The following is a 26,009-nucleotide window of genomic DNA, read 5'->3' as shown; positions in this document are numbered from 1 at the left end:
GCAATTCTTTCAAGTAAAATTTTTCAGAATTGACTTGCGACCAAACTGGCAACTAGATTTCTTTTGATTTTCTTTTGATTTTGATGATCAGTTTACAAAACATCAAGCCCTAAAATTGTTTTCTGAATATTTTTTTCAAGTTTGTAGTACTGAACTGAATTTCAGATATTCAGTTCAGTTCACTTAGCAAGGTAGATCCAGCATCGTTGGACCAAATTACCTATTTTTTTTTTCTGGCGACAAAACTGTAGCTTTTCTTTTCATGAAAGGCTGTTCTTCTAGCTGCACTTATATAGTTTACTGGGAGTGAAAGCTGCTTACTGTATATGAGATTTTCCCTTCTTCAATTTATAGGCTGTTCTTTCTAGTTACGTCGTTACCGGGCTGATTGGTGACATATCTCTATTAATTCTATCTGGTGTTTTTCCTTCTTTTAAAGTTGGGCTGTTCTTTCGACTTATATTGTTACAGAGTTGTTTGGTAGCCATGTTTCCCTGTGCAGATTTATGTATAGGGGCCGTGCATAAACTATGTAAGTAAGAGAGGGTCTATCCAAATTCTAAGCTCTATACAAATTTTCAAATTTTTGTATGAACAAATCGTGAACTTCGTGGCCGAGCGGTTAGCGGCGTTAGTCGATTAGGTATCTCGCATGCCTCGGAGTGTGGGATCGATTCCCGCTTCGGTCGAGGAAAACTTTTCGTCAAAACAGAAAATACTCCACTGAGTCACTGAGTGTTATACGTGTTGTCTATTGTTTATAGTACAGTACAGTATTGTACATGTACAGTCTGTGCGGCCTTTGGCCGAAGACGGTGTAATTGTCTTTTAAAATTCTACGATGAGGAGGGGGAGAGGACCGAGGTGACCAAAATTCGGTCTACGTAGTTTATGAATGGTCTAATAGGAGATTTGCCCTTCTTTAATTTATATGCTGTTCTTTCTTGTTATATCCTTGCAGACCTTATTGGCGGCCAACCTATCAATCATTTTTTTTCACATTTAAGGAATGTTTTTTTTAAGTTACACTGTTATAGAGTTTTATTATCAAATCGTCTATTCCTCCTTAAAAGATTTTTTTCTTTTTCTAACAATAAAATGTTCTTTCCGGGCCTATTTTGCAATTTGTATTATTTGATCTCGTCTAATGATCATTAGACTTATTAGTGATACTTTGGCCAAATGTCTTTTCGGCCTAATGAGCCAATATCGATAGCCAGTATTTGAAGGACCTTTGCTGACAGCTCTATCTCATACAAGATCATCTCTAATACGTATTACTCCATTATTTTGTTTTAAGGTTATTCTTTACAATGATATCTTCTGGTAATCAAGCTGTCAGTAATGTTATTAAATTAATAAAAAAATAAAATACCCATCATCAGAATAACCCATCTAAAAATATGCTTTCGGGGTAATGGCGTTCGGGGTAGTGGCCCATTCGGGGTAGTGGCCCATTCGGGGTAGTGGCCCATTCGGGGTAGTGGCGTTCGGGGTAATGGCCCATTCGGGGTAACGGCTTTCGGGGTAATGGCCTATTCGGGGTAATGGCTTTCGGGGTAGTGGCGTTCGGGGTAATGGCGTTCGGGGTAATGGCATTCGGGGTAATGGGGTAGAACCGCCGAAGACACCTAACCTCTAAAACATCATCTTCATCAAATATACTATATTAACAATATAGGTCACTTCATGTTTTTACATACGACATGGAGACACCGTTAGCGAATGATTTCAGCACCACCTGTTGTCAGAAAAAGTCAATAAATGTATTTTGATCAATTTTAGTTTACCCTGCAATGCGACATTTCTTGAAAAAGATCTTAGGGGTGTTGAAGTTTTTTGTTCCCAAATAATCGATTAATATATAATCGATTTAAAATATACGCCAACAAAACAAAATTCCATTAGATGACATCTAGGAATACATCTATAGAAGAATTTGAATGCTCCCTCATTGTAACGTCACCGAAATCGTTTAACATCATAATTTTAATTTTCCATCCACAAAGTTAACTTATATTTTTCCCTGGTGGTTGTTATTTTCTTTTGACAGTGGCTTTTAATATCATCATTCTTGATGCCCATGCTGACATTCATCGGATTAAAGCTCCTCTATTTGATCGTATAATGTGTTGTAGACGCATCTGGAAGAGAATTTACTTTTCTGTACAGAAATGGCTCGTTTGTATTTCTATGGAACAGTGAAAAAAGTTAACTTTACCAATGCTGCGCCTTGATGGAGTCGTAATTTTGACAGTATTTAAATACCCTATTGTTGTTGTTCAAAATACTGTACTTTTCCTAGTCATACCAGGACTTTACCAAGAGATCATTCAACTATTGATCAAATTTCTTGGTAGTTTGGAAAATCGATCGTTGCAGCTAGACCCTACGGGCTATGGAAGGTACTAAACGTGAGAAATTATATTTGCATGTCGCAATTTGGATCGGATATGTGGTTTTCAGACTCGTGGAGCTTGATAACGCGTTAAATGCCCAACAAACATTTTTGTTGTACAAGAGTGGAACAAACTTCTCCTAAGCAAACTTTAGCTTAACCCGGGAGTGGTCGCGTCGTGTACTGAGTACACGCACCATGAAAAATGCACGCATGTGGTACACAGCGTGAGTGCGGCGTCGCTGCAGGTAATCAAAGACGCGACTGCTCGAGGGTTAAGAAACTGTTATTCAGCTAGTTCTATTACTTGGGTGGTTATTATATCTTTCACAACGATGCCTACACTCAAAGTGCTTAAGTATGATAAAAATAAGAATAAAAAAAATCGGCCAGAGAAGTATACGAGAAAACCCTGACAACTTTGAACTTTTTTTCAGATAATTTTTTTCATAGAACTACATATAAAAACGTGTCTACAGTGTTGGCCAGGACAATTACTTTTAATTCAATAATCCATTTTAGGTTGGTGTTAAAAAAGTGAACATGTTTTCGTTAACAAAGCATTTTCTCGTCGTTTCTGGACGTATCTTTGTAAAGAAACGTATATAATTTGGAAGTCACCCGTAGACTTCATGGGAATGTGGGTTTTATTATCAAAACTTTTCGTGACATCGAACACAGAAATTCTATGTAGAGGTCAAGCTAGATTTTATAAAACTTTATACACGATAATAAGAACGACAAAATTCAAGAAAGTGATTCTGGGATTAGTTCATTCGTGTTTTCTTTTCATTTTACAATGTGCTTCAGTTCATGTCAAGTCGTACTTCAAGTATTCGGCTTTAATAAGTTAAAGTTGGGGTGTGAGACCAATTAGGTAGAGGGTCCTATGTTGGGCACTTTAAGCTATAAAGGCAGCACCCGTTTATTCAGTGGCGATTCTTAACCTTAAATCTACCTGTTCAACAAGCCTAAATTCTTGATTTGTCTTATCAAATTAGCTTGTAATTGGTAGAAAATGACGAGAATTGTCGTTTCCGTGACGGAAATTCCGTCCATTTTCAATTTGATTCTGATCCTAATTTCTCCGCAAATTCAAGATCAAAAAAACACAGTGTGCAAGACAAAGTTTGCCGGGGACAGCTAGTTTATTATAAATTCGGTAGAGAGTGCTCTAAAAATACATGTGGAAATGCGAACAGAATAGTAAGAGGAGGTTCAGATTCTGATAAAGTTGGTTTAGCACACCAGAAAATGTTGAGCTAATAAATATTTTATTTTTCTAATTTGAGTGGTTGAAAAAAAAAATCGATTATTGTTTAATCGATTATTTAGGAATAAATGGGCATCCCCACCATGCAATGACAGCTTGACAGAATAAACGTCATTTGGATGGCGCATGCATTGAGTGTGAAGTAGTACCTCTTCTGCCGCTTGGTGGCGACACATTCACTAAAAAGGAGTCGCCAAAAAATCGTAAGAGTGACCTATATTGTTAATATAGTATATTTGTCTTCATGGTCAAAATATTTTTTTCCTCCTAAATTCGTGATCTGGCCCAGTGTGACTGTGAACCCGGGTAGAGGTGAATGGCAAACCAAAAACAAAAGAATAATAAATTTTATTGTCATAACTAATTTTGCCATTCATGAGTTCTCCAAGAAGAGCTTGAAACAACATGCCAATAGCACAATATGATATCATATCAAAATATGCCATTCGCGTGTCATTTATAAAGTTTAGAAGAATAACTACTGAATGTCTTATTTTGCTATCATAACCAATTTTGTAATTGGTGAGATATTGTTGACCTCTTACGAGTTTGATGAACTCACAGTTTGGCACTTATCAAGAACAACATAATGACAAAATTTGAATTTTGGTAATTCTAATGGTAACTTTTGATATTTGTTTGTAATTACTTTCCATCCAAAAACATATAAGCCTTCATTTTGTTATTGGATAAAAAAACTTAATATACCCTTCTTTTGGTTGACAATCGAATAACTAATTTTGATATAGTTCTATTTTCAATAACTCAATAATGGCATATTTTGCAATTCTCAACCTTATTTTTTTTGTTCTTGGTTTGCCATTGTAATGTCAAAATTTGACATTCTGTAGTTATTTTATCGAACAATGTCAGTTATTATTTTTGCCCTTTTGTCACTTATTTCAAACAAACCAATGGCAAATTTTACCATTCAGTCATTGTTGGGGCAGGTTCGTGATTTCCGGGGAAATTGCTTCGGAGTGAAAATCGGACACTGGCTGTTGGATAGCCTTACACCGTGCGAGGGCGGTGTTATCGGGTAAGCACTATTTTACGCTCCACAAAGCTCGCTGTGTTGCAGCTAACTGTCACTAGGAGGATTTCTTCTTCGCAATAGGAAACGTTTGGCACTTTGAAGATCACTTTATTGACTCGCAAATATATATTGGAACTATTTAAGGACACTTTATTTCTTCGGGAGTTCAACTTAGACTAATTTATTAAATTAAAACTATTCAAGCAGGAAGCTTTCATGGCTACTACTACAAGCTTATTCAAACCTAACTCTATTAGTTTCTAGCACTACAGTTGTCTAGTCCATTTTGCGGTACTAGATTATGAGCGGGTTCGGCGCGAGCCTATAGAAATATACTGAGAACTAGTTGAGAACTAACAGTCATTCTTTTTTAATGGTAAAACTTGCAAATGTTCTGTAATTCCTTTCTACCCGGGAAGCCGCGCAGCAGCTGTTGTGGCAATCCGCCTCGGAGTCGAGTATAGACATCGCGTTTCTTTCGGACCCATACCGCATCCTTCACAATAACGGGAACTGGGTAGCGGGTAAGGCCAAGAAAGCGGCGATCTGTACGACCGGTCGGTACCCGGTCCAGGAGATAATCTCCACGACGTGTGAGGGCTTCGCGATTGCAAAGAGCGACAGGGTCTACTACTGCAGTTGCTATGTATGCCGCACCCAGGTGGCCGATAGACCAGTTCTCGTCCATGCCAGACTCACTGGCAAGCGCACTAGTAGGACTGAGTCCCTTGGTCATCGGTGGGAACTTTAATGCGTGGGCGGTCGAGTTTGGCAGTCGCTCTACGAACGAGAGAGGTTGGGCTCTACTCGAGGCTATGGCGGGATTAAACGTTGAGGTTGCGAATGTCGGCAGTGCAAGCACAAACAGCAGAAACGTTGTGGAGTCCATCATTGATGGGACCTTCGGGAGCCCGGGTCTTAACCCTAGCTCAGACTGGAGAGTTGATAACGGGTACACGTATAGTGATCACCTGGCGATTCTATACAGTATCGATCATGGCGGTAGACTGCAGCAGTCGAGGATAACCGACATTCACCGAGGATGGCTAACCTCAAGTTTCGATAAGCCGGCATTTGCGGAGCTACTGCTTATGGAGCAGAACACCGATTACCTGTCTATCTATCTAGTTGGTACCCTGAGACGAGCGTGTGATGCGGCAATGCCGAGACGATCCATACCCAGGAATGGACGAAGACCGGTATACTGGTGGTGTCAAGAAATCGCGGAGCTCCGCGCATCTTGCCACAGGGCAAGGAGAAGGATGCAAAGAGCACAGACCGATGAGTTGAGAGCGGAGCAAGAGGTGGCATACAAGGCGGCAAAATTGGCACTGAACGAAGAGATCAAGGCGCGTAAGCGGGCGTGATTCAATGATCAACCCCCTGGGGAGAAGCCTACCGGGTAGTCATGTGCAAAACGAAAGGCACATCTGCACCACCGGAACGCTCTCCCGTGATGCTGCAGAGGATTGTGGAAACGTTGTTCCCGCGCCACGAGGTAAGACCATGGGCACCCACACTGCAAGACCATCCCGGTCCGAGTGAGGTTCCCCCAGTGACGAATGATGAGTAAGCCACAATTGCGAAATCACTTAAGCTGAACAAGGCCCCGGGCCCGGATGGCATTCCGACGGTGGCTATCAAAGCAGCCATCGAAACTAGCCCTGACATGGTCAGATTCTCTATGCGGAGATGCCTGGATGGAGGCGAGTTTCCGGAGAGGTGGAAGGGGCAAAAATTGGTTCTATTGCCCAGGCACGGGAAGCCACCAGGCGACCCGTCGGCATATAGACCAATTTTCCTATTAGACACGGCCGGGAAACTCCTAGAGCGGATCATTCTGTCTAGGTTATTGGTCTATACCGAGAGGACGGCAGCCAGTTTGGGTTTCGCAAAGGTAGATCGACAGTGGATGCCATTAGGTCAGTGACTGGATTGGCCGAAGTTGCGCTGCAGAAAAAGAGAAGAGGCATACGGTTCTGCGCGATCGTCACGTTAGACGTTAGAAATGCCTTCAATAGTGTAAGCTGGGCCGCCATAGAGAGCGCCATAACTCGCTTAGGTGTCCCGGCTAGCCTAAGGCGTATTCTGGGAAGCTACTTCCAGAACAGGGTGCTGATTTACGACACCGAGGAAGGCCAAAAACAGTACAATGTCAACGCGGGGGTACCGCAAGGATCCATCTTGGGCCCGGTACTGTGGAACGCGGCATATGACGGCGTATTGAGGCTAGCACTAGTAATCCTACATTATAGAGATGTGCGGAGGCGGCCATTGTGAGCCAATCGAGCAGAGAGAACTGTCAAAGTGTGAGCCAAATGAACATGTTTATTGTTTGTAGGAAGGCGTTGTTTGAACGGTATCGCAATCGACAATAAACATATTACAAATATTTATTTTTATTATCGAGAATTTGATGGCATATGTAAATTTAGTAAGAAGATAATATAAAACTAATTTTGCTTTTAAGAGCTTATGCTCATGAAAAACTTTTGCCGCTGCTCTGCTAAAAAAAACTTTCATTGCTGCTGCTTCATTCACTTCTGCCGATTTGATTCGCGCTATTCTTAGCAATGCATTTCAGATTTCTTCGATTGCGCTGTTATCTTTTTCAAAATTTGGAAAAAAAAGTTTGAATATAATTAGCACACGTAAACAAAACAAATTGCACCACAACAAAGTCACGCAAAAAGTTTGAACATCTAGCTTTGTGGCAAGTGTTGGAAGCTGTTGTAAACAAAACAAACAGCGTTGCCGAATCGACATGTATAACTTCCGCTCATCTCTATGTAGAGGATTTCTAGCTAGCACTACCATCGGGAGTAAAGTTGGTTGGCTTTGCTGACGATATTACCCTGGTGGTATACGGTGAGTCAGTCGAAGAGGTGGAATTGACGGCAGCGCATGCGATTGACATAGTGGAAGGCTGGATGAGGTCGAGACAACTGACACTCGCGCACCACAAGACGGAGGTGGTGGTGGTGAACAACCGCAAGTCTGAACAACAGGCAGTGGTCACCATGGGCGGGTGCTCGGTCGAGTCTTGTCGCTCACTGTAGCTTCTTGGAGTCATGGTCGACGACAAGTTCAACTTCAGTAGTCATGTCGAGTATGCTTGTAAGAGGGCGAGCTTAGCGGTTACGGCATTATCTAGGATGATGTCAAACAGTTCGGCAGTTATCTCGAGTAAGTGAAAGCTGCTCGCGTCAGTAGCAGTGTCCATACTACTGTATGGCGCCGTCGCATGGTCGAACGCGCTCAAAGTGAAGAGGAATGTTGACCGACTAGAGGGGGGGGTGTTGCGCCATACCGCCATTTTCAAGCCTACGCTTCCTGGCTTTCCGGAACGCCTTGCTGAGGTCCGACTTAACGGCATGACGACATGACTGCCACCACGTCTTGTTAACCCCACGAAATCGATGAGTCGTAGGCCGTTTTCGTTCGTCAGTTGGTAGGCACTGAACTTTCTATCCGTCGGTCTGAATTCCTCCTCCTGGCCTACCTGAGCGCTTAGGTCTCCTATGATGATCTTGACAGCGGTCGCACTTGAGTTCGAGCTGCGCTTTAAATGCGTCTTTGTCATCATCAGAGTTTCAGGTATGAGGGCTGTGCACGTTGATTATGCTGAAGTTCGGCCCTTGATCCTCAACCTGCACATTCTTTTGTCGATTGACCACCAACCGATCACGCGCTTCCGCATATCGCTCATGACGATAAAAGCTATTCCCAGTTCACGTGTGTTGTCGCAACTCTGGTAGATGGTATGATTACTTCTAAACGTTCGCACCATGGATGTCCAATACACCTCCTGCAGTGCTACGATGCCTAACACGTGGTTCTTGAGTAGATCGGCGATTATGCGGGTGCTCCCAATGAAGTTGAGAGATCGGCAGTTCCACGAACCGAGTTCGCAAGTTCTTTTTGCTCGCTGGGATCGTTGCCGTTGGTCTCAGTTCGTATTATTCTGTTGCTGATTTTCCGTTACAATGTTTTTTTTACGGCTGGCTCGTCCCCTACTTTCCGGAGGACATAGTGTGCAGTTGAGCTTAGAATCCTTCCCTGGCACTCGGACGTTGATCAGCCGCCCCTAACATGGGGATCAGGCGCTGTTGTGAGCCGCTTCTCCTGGAGAACAGACGCTCAGGTTGCCGAAGTAAACACACCCCCCCCCCCCCCCCCCTTCGCTGTCAGCCTACGACCAAAGTTCCAACCGGGGTTGGTTACCCGATCTTCGCTAAGGTTGCTCATAGTTTCCGGCCGGTACCACGGTCCACGAGGAGGTAGGGATAGGAGTTGCTGGGCAGAGGTTAGTGGATCACAATGGGATCTGAATTGCGCAGCATACCCAACCTTTACCGTGCCAAGTAAACTATCTACAAAACGCTGATTAGACCGGTAGTCCTCTTTGGGCTGCAAGCATGCAGAGGACCAACACGCCCTTGGAGTATTTGAATGGAAGGTGTTGCGTACCATCTACGGCGGAGTGCAGACGAAAGACTGGACTTGGAGAAGGAGAATGAACTACGAACTGCATCAATCACTGAGAGCAGCATCCATCATCCACACCGCGAAAATCGGAGGCTACGGTGGGCCTGGGTCACGTCATCAGGATGTCAGATAGCAACCCGGCTAAAATGGGTCCATCAAGTAGAGGTTGATTTGCGGACCCTTCGGAAAGTGCGGAACTGGAGACACACAACAATGACTCCTTTGTACAGCAGAGGACCCGTTGAGTCGTCGGCTAGTGGGCGCTGAACTTTCCAATCGACGGTTTGAAAGTTAAGTTAAAGTTAAGTTAAAGTTAAGTTAAAGTTAAGTTAAAGTTAAGTTAAAGTTAAGTTAAAGTTAAGTTAAAGTTAAGTTAAAGTTAAGTTAAAGTTAAGTTAAAGTTAAGTTAAAGTTAAGTTAAAGTTAAGTTAAAGTTAAGTTAAAGTTAAGTTAAAGTTAAGTTAAAGTTAAGTTAAAGTTAAGTTAAAGTTAAGTTAAAGTTAAGTTAAAGTTAAGTTAAAGTTAAGTTAAAGTTAAGTTAAAGTTAAGTTAAAGTTAAGTTAAAGTTAAGTTAAAGTTAAGTTAAAGTTAAGTTAAAGTTAAGTTAAAGTTAAGTTAAAGTTAAGTTAAAGTTAAGTTAAAGTTAAGTTAAAGTTAAGTTAAAGTTAAGTTAAAGTTAAGTTAAAGTTAAGTTAAAGTTAAGTTAAAGTTAAGTTAAAGTTAAGTTAAAGTTAAGTTAAAGTTAAGTTAAAGTTAAGTTAAAGTTAAGTTAAAGTTAAGTTAAAGTTAAGTTAAAGTTAAGTTAAAGTTAAGTTAAAGTTAAGTTAAAGTTAAGTTAAAGTTAAGTTAAAGTTAAGTTAAAGTTAAGTTAAAGTTAAGTTAAAGTTAAGTTAAAGTTAAGTTAAAGTTAAGTTAAAGTTAAGTTAAAGTTAAGTTAAAGTTAAGTTAAAGTTAAGTTAAAGTTAAGTTAAAGTTAAGTTAAAGTTAAGTTAAAGTTAAGTTAAAGTTAAGTTAAAGTTAAGTTAAAGTTAAGTTAAAGTTAAGTTAAAGTTAAGTTAAAGTTAAGTTAAAGTTAAGTTAAAGTTAAGTTAAAGTTAAGTTAAAGTTGAGTTAAAGTTAAGTTAAAGTTAAGTTAAAGTTAAGTTAAAGTTAAGTTAAAGTTAAGTTAAAGTTAAGTTAAAGTTAAGTTAAAGTTAAGTTAAAGTTAAGTTAAAGTTAAGTTAAAGTTAAGTTAAAGTTAAGTTAAAGTTAAGTTAAAGTTAAGTTAAAGTTAAGTTAAAGTTAAGTTAAAGTTAAGTTAAAGTTAAGTTAAAGTTAAGTTAAAGTTAAGTTAAAGTTAAGTTAAAGTTAAGTTAAAGTTAAGTTAAAGTTAAGTTAAAGTTAAGTTAAAGTTAAGTTAAAGTTAAGTTAAAGTTAAGTTAAAGTTAAGTTAAAGTTAAGTTAAAGTTAAGTTAAAGTTAAGTTAAAGTTAAGTTAAAGTTAAGTTAAAGTTAAGTTAAAGTTAAGTTAAAGTTAAGTTAAAGTTAAGTTAAAGTTAAGTTAAAGTTAAGTTAAAGTTAAGTTAAAGTTAAGTTAAAGTTAAGTTAAAGTTAAGTTAAAGTTAAGTTAAAGTTAAGTTAAAGTTAAGTTAAAGTTAAGTTAAAGTTAAGTTAAAGTTAAGTTAAAGTTAAGTTAAAGTGTCGTCATCGTCATCGTTACTGAGATCCTTCTTGCGTTGCACCCCAAAGCGCATCGCGCGAAGTCCAACCAGCAGTGAGTGCAGCGGATTGCACATTTTTCTCCTGCGTTGCACTGCGTGCTTACGCAGAAGATATTTGGAGCAATTTGTTTTGATTTATTCTCTCGAATAAATCACGCACCGCGCGCGGTCGGTGGCTCCCCGAGATCACATTTGACTCGGCCACGGCGTGCACACCACACAGTATTTCGACGATACGAGGGCGAAACAACTTCAAATTAACGGTGAGAGAGAACGCAACGAAGAACTCGGGGCTGCGCTGTGCTGAATAGCGAAAGAAACGCCGAGAGACAACGCAAGTGCAACCGCCTACCTACCGACTAGAGGGTCTTGTTTCCCGGACTGAAAAAAATCCCGGGATTCGGGATTTTTATTTTCCAAATCCCGGGATTTCCCGGGATCCCGGGAAAAATCTAAATTTTCTAAAAAACGATGAAAAAGTTAATGGAACGATTTCTTAAGCACTTTTAATTAAATTTGATCAACTAATAACCATTATATTCCAAAGAAAATACACACACTTAGTTTTATTTCACGAGCTCGGCTGTGCAAATCTCGGTTTTTGAATTTTAACCGAGACTCAGCTAACAAGATGGTAGGTTGCTTAGCAACAGGGTGTGTTATGCTGATTCTCGGCATTTATAAGCTGAGATCTCATCAAAATATTAAACTGACTACTCGGCTGTGCAAATCTCGGCATTCGTAAACCGAGATTCGGCATCCTAAATTAAGTGTGCATATTTCATAGACATTTGATTGTGTGAGGGCAGTTGGAGACATTCAAAGGTATTTGAAAATTTTCAAATAAAGTTCATCTTCTTCCGCAATAGGTTAACTTGGGCTATAGGTTAACTTCTGCCATACTTATCTGAAGGAATTTTTTGACAGAACTTGATGATATTTCTAGAGTAATCCCTTATTATTTACCCTGAGACGTAAATGAATTCTGTGTGAGAATTTTATGATCAGGGCTGTTGAATATTAGGTATATAACAACACAGTATTCTTAAGGGATAACTCCAGAAACATCTAAAAATATTTGCAACAGTTTACATATTTCACATATTGTAAAAATGTTGAACATTGCCAAAACATTCCAACAATACTACCAGGGCAATCTAGCTTAAAATAAATCATTTTATTTCACATTCCGATATACTGTCTGTTGATTCAGTTTGATTATAATTGTAATGTAACGCCACATAAATGAAAAATGGAAAGGCAGTAATAAATTGTAAAATGTAAAAACAAAAGATTCTGGCTCAGTTATGCCCATGTGGCGCCCGAGCCTTGTGAATAAACAAATAAGTAAAAAAAGAGAAATGAATGACATAAATTCAGCCAGAATATCTTTGGCTTAATTAGTTGGACTTTCAACTAAACTTGATTTAAGTAGAAATAAACTATACCTGACAGATAGCGTAGAATTGGATGAAAAAAAGGAAACATTGAAAAAGAGAAGATTTCAAAGTGAAGATTTGTTTTAGCATTGCCATTTTTTTTTATTTTCGGGAAATCCCGGGAATTTTTGAAAAATATCCCGGGATTCGGGATTTTTCAGATCCCGGGATATCCCGGGATTTTTGTCCCGGGAAATCCCGGGCAAGACCCTCTACTACCGACCGACCTGCCTACCTATACTGTAGATCGGTTGGGGAGCCGTTTTCCGCGCGATGATGGCATGGAGCTTATCCTTTCGTGTGCTGGTCAGTCCGGTCTCATTCCGTCGGTGACTCCGGTGGCGTTCGGCTCATACAGCTTTTGCAAAGTGTTTCGTAGCCTCCATAGGGCCCGACTTGGGGACGGTGTGCAAACGGGGAGTTCAAAGTCGGGGAGTTCTGTGTTTTGCTCCCCCCATGTGAGCTGCTGCCGACTAATTAGAGTGCGGTTGATTCGTTTCGTCGCCCTAAAAAGTGCATCGAAAGTGGCGAAGAAGTGGCGGTGGTTCAGTTGCAGTGTAGACAGGAATCGGTGCGGACGTGTTTCTTGGAGTGAACGTGGGCTTTAGCATGCTGTCCGTGGTGGACTAGCAGCGTGGTCGCGTATCGGGAAAGCTAAAATTGAGTTTTGGGAAAGCTTCACGTGCGTGAAATTGAACCGTGTTGTCGAACGTGCAATTTTTTGGAAAGTGATTTTTTTTTTCCATTTCGAGAAGTAAGAAGCCTTCGGTGATGACCTCATACGGTCGAGTGTGACAACGAAGAAGCAGACTACCTATATCCAGCATCCACCAGCCCTAGCAACGGCAGCACGGAAATGCAATTAACGAAGAATTTGGTGCAAATAAAGTGAAAACGTGTGTCGTTCGGTTGATTTATGGGATTTGCATTTTGGGGGCCGATGTGACGACAACGACGATAACTATCAAAACGAATACGAAGGAAGGCCGGTTTTTGGGGTCCGCTGCTGTTGGGGTTTCGGTTTGTGCGGGCAGGACTCTCCGGCATTGAGTTTCGCGGTTGGCTTCTTGTCGTCGCCACGGACCCGGGCCCTGGCGCTGGAGTGAGGATACAAATTCAAAAGTAATAAACGACGAGCAAAACCGGCAATCACAGGTATTTAATACTGCGAGCGTGTGCCGTGCCGGGTGAAGAAGAATCAGAAGCATTTAGGGTAGTGTTGATAGACGCCGACCGGCGATTGGATGCGATGGAGGTTGGGGTTTTATCGGTACGATAAGCGTCAAGCTTCGGATAAGATGCGTCGTCCGCTGTAATCTGTGCGGCAGGTCCGCATTAAGCAGACACACTTTTGAACAAAGTAAGGACTACCGTTTACCTGATTGATTTCATTCGTTGGATGAAAGATTCGCTTCATGTTCAAGGTAGGTCAAAAGTTGAACGCGTAATAAGTGCATTTTTATCAAATTTGTTTTGACTCTAATCCAATATTGTTGACGCGTGTACTGCGGTGATTAGTGTAATCATGATTGCGGCGTGGTTACAGTGTTTTCTTGTTTTTGGTTGCGTAGCGTAAATTTTATTGTGAAAGAGCAAAAGATTAGGTTATTATTGCAAGAACATAAGTATTTATTTTACTGTTTGTGTATCACGTGACTAAATCTATGCACTACAAAAAGGTGTTTTCGCTATTGTGGCGACTTATGTAAAACTTTACAGGGACTGCAACTACTTTTGTTTGACTAATTTGCTCAAAATATTCAAGTATGTATATTCTTCTCCATTATAAATGTTTTTCTACACTCTAATATTATTTTTGAAATTCAGTCTCCGCCGAATTAGTACATGAAAACGTCGTATAAAGTTCAACAAAGTCACCTGTTCTATTTGAAAATCGAAAAATTAACCAATATATTGACCAACACTGTAGCACGTGGCTCTGGTTGAAACAGTTAGTCTATTATTCGTAGCTGGAACTCATTTCCATTGTGCACATGGTGAGTGCTCTTTTTTTTGCTATCATGAGCAGCGTTATACCTACGCTATTGAAAACCTCGATTTTGAATCTTCTATTGTTCAATTTCAAGGACAAGGCCAGCTTTGAAATTGAACAATAGAGGATACAACATTGAATGCGTAGGTATGAAAAAACACGAGGTCGTTATCTGAGTGTGCCGCTGCACAGTGGTCCGATCTGGATCAAACGCCAGTCAAATCCTCTAGATCAAAACCTTCAACGTATGAATATTATGAAATCTATTGCAAGTTTTTGCAAAATTAAATAGAATACCAATCACAATCTCATGATTTGGGCTTTATAATTACACAACTGCATCGCTAGCGAGCGTATCGTGCTATATTTTGAGCAGTGTAAAAATCTAAAGTACGTTTTTCAGAAACAAAGAATAATATTTTGAGCAGCTTTTTTAACTCTAAAATTCAGTATAAATAGTCTTTACTATTCAAACAAAGGACAAAGTGTATGAAGAAACTTACAGTTTATGAGTTTATCATAACCCAGGACACTAACATAGTCTTGAATAAACGTGACAATTTTTATACGGAAACTGTCCACTGTGCTACATACTAGAGGCTATATTGATGATCCAATGCAGGGGTTTTTAAACCTTTTGGCTCGCGGTGCACTTTTTGAAAATAAGTTGCTTTGCGGTGCACATGTTAATTATTGTTAAAAAATTTGTCAACAAAAACTGAAAGTATTTTTCATAGTACATACACAGGGAGTACATACACTCGTCGTTAATAAAATTTTCCACATTGATTATTTCATTACTTATCGGAGCATAGTAAAGCGACACAGTTATTCGACTTGGAATATTTCATTGCTCAGGGTATTTCTGGAAATTTTCTTACAAGATATTTATGAATACTGAGTGAAACTCTGATCAGTTTTCCAGGTTTCATAATGAGAACCTCGGTTCAATGACTTCTGTATGATTTCTAGTTTGGTTTTTGATAGACGTTTCACAAGACTTTTACTAGATTTCTGTAAAGATCTATAGCAAATTCCTTGCCTAGAGCCTTGGAAGCTTCATTTTCAGAAATTGAGCATATTATTAGGTCGCTTCCAGGCGTTCTTGCCAATTTGTAAAAAGATTCCTGTGTAAATGAGAAATACGTTCCTGAGAATTCCTGGTCAACTGATTTCGATATAAACTCCCGGTCAAAAGCTTGGGGTCACCTCCTCAAAAGCATGTCATTTTTAGGCCCATATCTCCGCCAATATGCGCCCGATTTCAAAAACCCTAGATCTCGTTCAAAAGCCAAAATGGATTGAAATTGAACTTTAGATGTCGAAGATATCATCAATTCACTTTTTTTATGTTTTACGAAAGTGCCCCCAGTCAGTTAATTTACTTAGCAACTTTTAATCGAGATTTGTTAGCCAAGTTCGGCAAAAAGCAGTTGGAAGCTAATTGAAAATAGGTTATATATCCACTCTCATTTTCTTCTTCTTCTTTATGGCTCTACGTCCCCACTGGGACTGGGCTTGCCTCGCTTCAACTTAATGTTCCTTGAGCACTTCCACGGTTATTAATTGAAGGGCCTTCTTCGGCTGCCATTGCATTGCATGACTTTGTATACTTATTGTTAATAAGTACAGTAAGGACCCGATTTTGTCAGCCCCTGGTAGCATTTTGGGCTGACAAAATCGGGTACCTGACAAAATCGGGACATTGAACGAACTTTTTGTGGTCAAAAAATCGAATGGGTTAAGGGCACAGACAAAAAAGGTATTTGGTAAAGTTTACATTCAGTGCTTTTTACAGCAGAATTTTTAAATATTTTATTTCTTTTTCTTCATGTCATAACATCCCTGCTGGAACACAGCCTTCTTCTAGTTTATAGCAATTGTAGTCTACAGAAAACAGTTGGCACTGGTTTAAGCTGCGCTAATCATAACATCTAACTTTGACTGTCAACGAATGAAATTGAACCTTGATTGACAAGTATAGATTCATACTGCCCGAATTGGCTACGTTTACGCTGCCTTTCAACTATATTTCCAGAGCACAATCTCTAAATATCTCTGGAGAAATCTTTGAAGAATTTTTTGGGAGAATTACGGAACGTAACCGTCAAGATATTCTCGAAGGAATCCCGTACACAGCGAATCGCGTTCGGTAATTTTTACCGAAATCTCAACCACTGAGTGTTTGGTAATGGGGTTTTTAACGAAATTCTTCTAAAAATTACCAAATTTCGGCAAAATTTTATCGTTTATCTGTCAAACTCTAACGAATTCCGGTAAAAATTGCTACCTTTACCGAATTTTACCTGTAAAACAAAATTAACGGTTGAGATTTCGGTAAAACATTATTGAAGTCGGTGATTTTTTCTAATTGTGTAAGTAGTTTCTGCAAAAACCTTTACAGGAGCTCCGGATAATTCCCTTAAGTAATTTCTGAAATAATCCTTACTGCAATCTCCCTAGAGGCATTCCTGGAGCATTTTTTGAAAAAAAAATCATTGAAAGAATCCCTATTGCAACCTTTGAAGAAATCTCCTTGAGAAATCCATGGAGGAATTCCTAAAAAAAGTACTGGGGAAATATCTGGAGCAGTTTAAGAGAAATCACAGCAGAAATGGGTTGTTAAATTCTAGCATGAACTCCAAGATTTTCTAAAGGAATTTCGGAAGCAATACCAAGAGATTTTCGTATAGGAATATCAAGAGGTAACCCTGGAGAAATCTCAAGAGGGACCCCCGGGAAATCCATAAAGGCTGCCCAACTGGGAATTCTAACAGAAAAATCATAATGAAATCTCTAGAGGAATTCCTATATGAGTAATTATTATTATTTTTCTTTATTTACGAGATTTTCAGCCCACGGCAATATGAGTAATAACTGAAGGCATTAATAGAGAAACATTTTGACAAATTCTTAGAAGGATCCCTTGAGGAATCCTAGGAGAAATACTTGAAAAACTACCTAGGAAAATCGCTGGATTTATTCATCAGTAGGTTGGCTCCAGGGGCACTTTCTCTTCCATTTGGGAAATTTGTGCCCTCCGTAGATTTATTCATGAATTAATTTGCGGAGTAAGTCATATAGGAATTATTGCAGGACTATCTAAAGAATTCTCTGAATACATCATTAGAGGAGTTCCTGTAGAAATTACTTGATAGTCCTAGAGGGCATTTGGAAGAACTGCAGGTTCTTTATCTTTCGATTTCTATCTTTGTCCATCTATATACCTGAATCGGGTATAAAAAATTTGCGACAGATAAATCAGATATCAGTAGGTCGGCTCGAGAGGCACGTTCTCTTCCATTTGGCAAATTTGTGCCATCGCCATGAACACGAGCCTATTGATGATGATGGTGATGATTGTGTACCCACCATCAGCGCAAGGATTACCCATGGCTGCGGAGTCAAACCGGAACGCCATGAACACGAGCCTATTCATCATTTACCTGAGGGAAAGGATGGGACAGGGAAAAGGACAGGTTAGGGAATAGGTTTGTCATACACGCATAAGCCAACCACAATGGGATCACATAGCATCCTGAAAAAGACACTGTAATATCGCATAAGCGTACCATGATGGGTTCAAACAGCGCCCTGAAAAGGGCACTGTGATAACGCATAAAGCGTAAAGAGAGCCTATAGATTTTTAACACAGCGAGTCAAGAACAACAGAACGTACTGAAGATTCAGGTTTCTGAAATCAGTTTCGCTTAATAAGTGTTTACCGAGTACTCGGGAACGCAATTGCGCAAAAACTGGATAGTTACATATCAAATGATACGAAGTTCCATAATCGGATTCACAGCTATCACATACAAATGAATCAGCGTGCTGAATATTCGCCATGTGATAACTGAGTCGGCAGTGGCCGGCCAGTCAACGCTTTGACCGGCACGCTGCAATTCTGCTTAGACAGATTTATTAGATACTTCGCAACCCCTAGAGATGGCTCAGTACAATACAGTTTTGTTTGACGACATGACTCAAAATTTTTCCAGTATTGTTTGTGCTGAGTGGCAGCCCAGGTGTCAATCTGAAGCTATACCCAACACTTCGATACTGAAATAGCAGGCTCAGGGCCAATGAAGTCATGTGATGTTCCAGTGCGAGCTAGCTCATCAGCCAATTCATTTCCAGCGATGGAAGAATGGCCAGGTACCTATACAAGGTGAACAACGTTTGCTCAATTTAGCTCCTCGATTTGAGTTCGACCAGCGATAACTATCTTCGACCTAGAGTTGGCTGAAGCAAGTGCTTTAATAGCAGCCTGACTGTCTGAATAGAAGTATATTACTTTGCCCATTACGTGCTGCTGAAGTGCTGATTGCACTACGCACATAAGAGCAAGGATTTCGGCCTGAAAACGGTGCAGTGTCTACCAAGTGAGTAAAACTGGTACAGCCTTAGCTCACGAGAATAAACACCAGCACCTGCTCGACATTTGAGAAGGGAGCCATCAGTGTAGCATACGATGCCGTCTGAAATACTTCTTTCCAGATATCCAGATGTCCACTCTTCCCGGGAAGGGAATTTCGTGGAAAATGTCATATATGGAAAATTACAGGCAATTGTAAGATCACTTGGAGCAAGGACAACTTTGTCCCAATTCATCAAAAGTGGAAACAACGAGGTGTGTGTTGAACTGCGGTTCACAGGAGTTTCCCATAGGCGGTAAGTGCAAGAAAGTGCTTCTTGTTTGAGATGAATGTGTAGTGGGGCAACGTTAAAGACAACTTCGAGCGCTGCCGTAGGAGCTGAAGAGAACGCTCCAGACATCGCCATTAAGCACATCCTTTGAAGATGGCCTAACTTTGATTGGACCGTTCTCATTTCGCCCTTTTGCCACCACACAAGACATCCATAGGCCAATATTGGCCGAACCACAGTTGTGTAGATCCATTTGATATACTTGGGTTTTAGACCCCAAGTTGTACCAAAGGTTCGCCGGCATTGCCCGAAGGCCATACAAGCTTTCTTGATTCTGAACTCAATGTGAGGTGTCCAGGAAAGCTTGGAATCAAGAATGACTCCAACGTACTTTACCTGTTCAGTCACATTGATTTCAGAATCAAAGAGACGTAAAGTTCGAACACCATTACGGTTTCGCTTTTCCGTGAAAAGAACAATAGATGTTTTACTCGGATTTACCGAAAGGCCATATTGGCGACACCAACCCTCAACTACCTGAAGGGCGTTCAACATCAGGTCGAAAAGGGTGCTGATGCACATACCGACTGTGGTAGTTTAGCATATTGCTGAGTAGGCGATGTGTACGGGAAGGTTATTATTAGTCAAGCTGTCAAGTACATTGGACGTACAAACTCCACATTGGCGACGAAAGAACCAGCGTGCAATGGAAAAGGCATCATCATTGAAGCTCGGCAACACAGCCTCCTGGTCCTCTGAAGAAGTACCTCCGCCGTCACTGGCAATTGTGAAAAAAATCCTTCAAAAAAATCGTTTCTGCGAAGAGCTGCAGTTTTACCAAATCATTGCCGCAAAACGGAACTAATCGTACACGCTGAGCCAGAAGTCGAAAAACCACTGATGGAACTCTCCTAGCAAGACTGTCGTTGTGAAGCAAGCTCTACGGTGCAAATTGAACGGATGACCTATTGAAATGTCCATCAAAACCGCCGAAACCTGCCGAAACAACTGATTTGAACCGTTAGGCTCGGCTAAATAAACGCTCACCTAAGAGGGAGCTACACCGAAATAATTCTAAGAGCCTATTTTATCAGACACTGCACATACATGGTACCCGTAGTCTGACACGTTCACATCAAATGAATCGTTATACGTATCATATCATAAACAGTTCCGATTGAAAAGCCTTCTCATAAAACTCAATGACATTTGCGCATATCGGAGTTATATGCATATATTATACGAATCAAAATAAAATCTACTTTCGCGACTACTTTTACCCGCAGTCAGAGATACGCGCGAGACAGTCGTCTAAGAAAACATACCTGTTTTCAAATTTTCTATCACAGCGCTCTTTGATAATTCTTGAAAAAAGGTCGCCACATGGGCGGGTGGTATGATGACTGCTGCGACTGCACGTGGCATTTGTATGGCGAATAAATTTTGTCCATCATTGGAGGCCTTGGAAAGTAATCGCCATAATTGTGTTTTTCTTGCAACGCACAATAACACAATCGATACATTAGCTGTGCATATAACTTTGGCCGCGTTGAAAAGCAACATTGGCAGATAATGTAGAATACGTTTAGCAGAAATTCACAACTCCTCTAATTGGGCTTCGTGGTCGTGCGGCTAGCGGCGTCGATCATTTAGGCGTTGTGAGTTCGATTCCCGCACCAGCCTAAGCAGACTTTTTTTTTTTTCAAAATGTGAAGGATATTATTGGAGTTGCATATACATTGGCGCACCCAGCCCACATGATAGAAGCAAAATGCAAGACATATAACAGTATAATGGCGATCTGAGAGTCATACCACATGCGTGGCATATAACTCTCACTTCCCATTTTCAACCCAAGTTTAGATTCATATGATATTCCAATAGTGCAGAAATATAGGACTGACATATAACGATGATCAAGAGAGTTGGCTCAGTGTACCTTAGCGGCGGATACGATCCGTCGGGTCAGGTTGTCGCCTTAGCAGTGGATTCGATCCACCGGGTCAGGCTGTTCGAAAAGTCCACCTTGAAAGGGGACTGCCTTAGCGACAGATTCGATCTGTTGGGTCAGGCTGTTCAGGTACAAAAACAACTTCGCCTTTGATGGGAAGTTGCCTTAGCGATGGGTTCGATCCATCGGGTCAGGCTGTTTGAAAAAGTCCGCCTTAGAAGGGGGCTTGCCTTAGCGACGAATACGATTCGCCGGGTCAGGCTGTCTGCTCACCATAGATGGGAGCAACCGAAGCGGCAGTTTCGAGCTGCCGGGTCCGGTAGTTGTAAAAAGCTCGCCATCAAAGGGAGCTGCTGGAGTGACGGATTCGATCCGTTGCGTTCAGCGAAAGTATGTTCACCTTTTTGTTTGAACCCGACGGATAGTATCTGATCGGGCCAGACACAAAGATTGAAGGGAGTCGCCGTTACAGCAGTTTCGATCTGCTAGGTCCGGGGGAAGTTCAATGGTCGCCTTAGAAGGCGCGTTAAGGTAACGTCGAAGCCCGTGAACTGGGAACTCTGTAATAAAAGTTGTCTGAGATTTGAAATTAACCATGAGTTATGCCATGAAGAAGTTAGCCTAAATCGTAGGCGCAGGTATTGCATTTCTAAGTATCCCTCTTCAACGGTAATACATTGAATCTTTTAGAAGATCGTAGATGATCTAAATAGTGGATTTAAGATAATGAAAACATGGCTAGCAATGTTGAAAAAATTACTAACTAAACATTTTCCGTTGAAGAAAAGGAGATGTGGTAGTTTAGCATATTGCTGAGTTGGCGATGTGTACGGGAAGGTTGTTATTAGTCAAGCTGTCAAGTACATTGGACGTACAAACTCCACACCGACTAACAATGTTAGGTAGTCGTCAGCAAAACCATAAGTAGAAAACCGCTATTATTGAGTTGCCTCCGTAGCGTATCTGCTACGATATTCCACAAAAGTTGTGATAAGACTCCCCCTTGGGGGCATCCACAAACACTCAATTTCCTAATTCCTGCTAGACGCAATGTCGAGAAAACCCGGGTAGACGAGAATAGCTAAATCATATCTCAAATCGAACACTTTTTGCTGTCATAGCTCGATGTGATTTTGATGAGTTATTCAAAAATCTAATGAATATCACACGAATAGCTCAAAGTGATATGATAACAGTTTTTGTTTTAGTCGAAATAGCTGAAAATTTCTACATAAGAACAAGTTTAGCTCTTCTGCACGAAATGGAACACATACACCCATAGAGATAGCTCAATGTTAGTGACATGCCATGTGCCCCTTTCTGAGCTGTGGAAACGAAGAACCGCAAGCTCTTATTACCATGTTATTTACAGCAGCGAGCCACAGTTGTGTGGTAAGCATCGCCGCCTGTGAATCCCAAGATCGTAGATTCGATGCTGGATGCTGACATTTTTTATTTATTTTTTTCTAGAAAAAAGTGATGAATCTTGGCTGCTATTGTTTTGATCTTGTAATATCTTAACGAGCTATTATTGAGTAGTTCACCATATTAAATTTTGCTATTATTTCTGTTCTTTTACCTCTTATATCAATCAAACCAATATCAGTTTTTGCTTTTCAGTAATTCAATCAATCATAGCTGAATATGCTTTTCATCAAATTTTTTCATCTACTCGGGAAGATATCGGTTTTTGAGCATTTGATGAATCCAATTGGAAATCATTGGAGATATACCATGACTCCGTGCAGCTTCCAATATGACATCGACAACGTGCCTGTCAAAGGCACCCTCGATATCTAAGAAAACACCCAAGCAGAATTGCTTTTGAGCGAATGCTTTCTCGATATCGCAAACAACCTTGTGTAAAAGAGTCACAGTGGTCTTACCAGATTGGTAGGCATGTTGGTTCACATGAAGAGGCACGTTGGCCAGATGAACATCGCGGATGTGATGATCGACAATGCGTTCTAAGCATTTCAGAAGAAAAGAGGTTAAACTTGTAAACCTGAAACTCTTAGCTTCTTCATACGACGCCAAGATTTGGGAATATACCCTGTAGCAAAACTGCAAACAAGTATTTTTTTCAAAACAATTTTGAATTGATCAAATCCCTTCTGAAGAAAAATAGGATAAATCTCATATGCCCCAGGAGATTTGAAAGGAGCAAAGCTATTAAGTGCCCACTCAACGATTCTACAGTTACAATACTCCGAGCCGAAGCCAGTGAATCATAACTACAAGGAAAAACATCAGGTTCATCCGAAGATGTAATATTCACACATTCAGGGAAGTGTGTGCTGAATAAGCATTCCAGAATTTCCTCATCAGAGGAAGTCAGATTGCCATTTGGCAAACGAAGTTCGTTCACTCGAAAATTCTTAGATTTCGCAAGGATTTTGTTTAACCGACTGACTTCCCTCCAACTGGAAACATTTGTACAAAGGTTTTTCCAGCCGGATCGTTCAGCAGACCGGAGAGCTTTCCTGTGGGCCTTGCGAGCCGACCTGAAAGCCTCCGAACCAGCCGAACGTCGTCTGTTCCAGTTCTTTCTACATTGTTTCCTGAGTTTTGCCATATCAGAGTTCCACCAAGGGGTTCCTATTGTGATCTTCACAAACCGTAGAGGGCATGCTTCTTCAAAAGCTTCCATGATGAAGGTCGTTGTAGTATCAACGGCATCATCTACATCACTTGAAGTGTCAATGTATGGTGAGTATTCATGAAATATGACCGCAACTAAATCAGTAAAGAGATCCCAGTTGGTTGACCGGGGATTCCTGAAAGTTTGCGAAGTAACATTCACATGTTCAAAAAAGATGTAGCGATGGTCAGATGAAGATTCTTCATCTGACACATGCCAATTGGTCAGCTCGTGACTAATTCTACTAGAGCAAAGCGATATATCTTACACATCCTCTCTAGCAGATACCATGAAGGTTGGGCGGTTGCCTATGTTAAGTAATCCAAAATCTGTACTACTTAAGTGCTCCATCAAACTGGAGCCTCTCAAGTTAATGTCTTTGCTGCCTCAAATGATATGGTGAGCATTAGCATCACTGCCAACAAATAGTGGAAGGCCTTTTGAAGTGCAGTATGCGATGACTTGTTTGAAAGCATCCATAGGGGATGGTTCATCATGCGGTAAATAAACCGAGCAATAGACGTATTTCCTGTTGAGGTTTCCAACAGATACATCAATTGTGATAGCACATACATCTCTGGTGGTTAGTTCAGAGATGAGTGTAGCAACGATTGCGTTGTTGGCAAGCACACAGGCTCGAGGCATGACACAGTTCGCCATTTCATGTTTACTGAAAGTAGCAAACACCGGGTTCACAAGGTTTCCTAGATAGAAATTCCCCTTACGAAAGTAAGGTTCTTGGACTAAGGCCGCTTGGGCTGTATCATTTTGCATAAGTCTGCAAAGATTGATCGTTGCTGTTCTTTTATGCTGAAGATAACCGTAGCCACTACCCAAACTAGGTATGATTAAACTCTTCGCAATAACAGCACATCAAAGAACAGCAGCAACAAAACCAGATCGGTATCGATTGTAAAACGCCAAAGGCGAGGATACACAGAATACACTGTGTAAATCGCATAATGCGAAACCATATAGGCGACGACTTAAGCTAATTAACAACATCTTCATAATCCCGCTCTTATTAATTCTAAAGTTTGAGACTAAAGAAGGGTAGCTGATTGTCTCGGAGAAACACAAGGTCCACTGCACCATTGCTCAGGTTAGCGCAATAAGGGCAACATACTGTGGAGGGCGCCATGGCACTCTACAGGCTCCGTTAGCGGTTAGGATTTTATTAGACCCCCTAGCCATTGATTCCTAGACACGTACGCATATAGCCGCATCACACCGTGAATTAGGGGTCACCTGTTTAGTGGACTCTTACCACCTGAACAGGTGGTCCGTAGTGTTATTGATAATTAATTGAGACAACCGCTACCGCTACTACACAGCTATCTAGGCGGATCAGGAAAAGAAGTTAACATTGATGATCAACTTCATACGAGCTCGACAAGGGAGTTCTGAACTTCAGGTCTACAGTTGCGATAGTAGCCTTTTTTAGTAAACTGAATCCACTGTGTTTACTGTATTTCTGACATTATTAGGTATAGGTAACCATAGTTTATACAACTTTTTTCTCTGCTCGGGGCATAACCACTGCGCCCGATATTTGATCTATTCTGGTAGGCCGTGCCGTTTCCTTTGTATAGTGCATGTCGTATTACTTTATCACTAGGTATTGAGATGTTATAAAGTATTCGGTTTTGTTGCAGTAGCCATTTTCAGCTTAATTGCAAAGTAGGTTTCTGATTGAAACGTTACGTTTGTACGCGCCGCTTTGCCAGCCAAAATCGGATCTCTGAACGCAAAAATCAAGAAATGATACCGAATATTAATCCAGTAATAATTGCATCAAGACCATTCTCGGCCAGAACCTAACCTAGATCTTTCACTTTTAACAAGGTGTGAAATGTAATAAGGGCCAAAGTTTTTCCATGAATCACTAAAATATACTGTGCCATAGTTGAAAGCAGTTAGGACTAAAGTTCAATTGGTTCATCTTTCACCGTAACGCAACACGAAAAGGTGATCTGCTCACGTTATCATACGGGCTCCGTTAATGATCGAGCATCTTTTAACCTTCTTCGGGCATTAAAAAAAAGTTACGAATAATGCATTGGGGTAATTATGATTCAGAAAATCAAACTCTTATAGAATGATGATTTTTTCACCAATTCCAATGACCAAAGTCTTATTCGATAGATAACTTCGTCAAGAATATGTTGATATGTTGAAATAGTGGTTCCGGGAACATTGCCCACCGGAAATCTGCTACACAGGGCATCATGTCGAACATGTGGGATAGCACTACATTTTGCCAGTAGTTGTTGGATATCTTCCGTTCTGGACCACTTAGAAAGATACTGTCTTCGGCAAAGTTGCTCAGAAGACTAAGAGCTTTCACATAGGAAACAATTTAGTTCGAGAATCACTCACTGCGTGGCGCTGCGCTAGTGTTCTTAGGAGCTTCCAGTTCAATCTGAACGTCGTGTATCTCGTGT

General features: G+C 40.7%; 1 protein-coding gene across 1 annotated transcript in view; it reads left to right on the top strand.

Moving 5' to 3' along the window:
- The first annotated feature begins 12,670 nt into the window (after positions 1-12,670).
- The window catches only part of LOC109425318 (anosmin-1), a 50,543-nt gene continuing 37,204 nt past the window's right edge, over positions 12,671-26,009 (top strand). Inside the window, exon 1 of the mRNA XM_029860091.2 lies at positions 12,671-13,757. Coding sequence (XP_029715951.2) covers positions 13,749-13,757 — 9 coding nt within the window. The 5' untranslated portion in view covers positions 12,671-13,748. The remainder of the gene's footprint in view (positions 13,758-26,009) is intronic.

This window comes from Aedes albopictus, chromosome 1, assembly GCF_035046485.1.
Source record: "Aedes albopictus strain Foshan chromosome 1, AalbF5, whole genome shotgun sequence".
Taxonomy (NCBI): domain Eukaryota; kingdom Metazoa; phylum Arthropoda; class Insecta; order Diptera; family Culicidae; genus Aedes; species Aedes albopictus.
The sequence above is the reverse complement of the archived record's forward strand: the minus strand, read 5'-3'. Positions and strand labels throughout refer to the sequence as shown.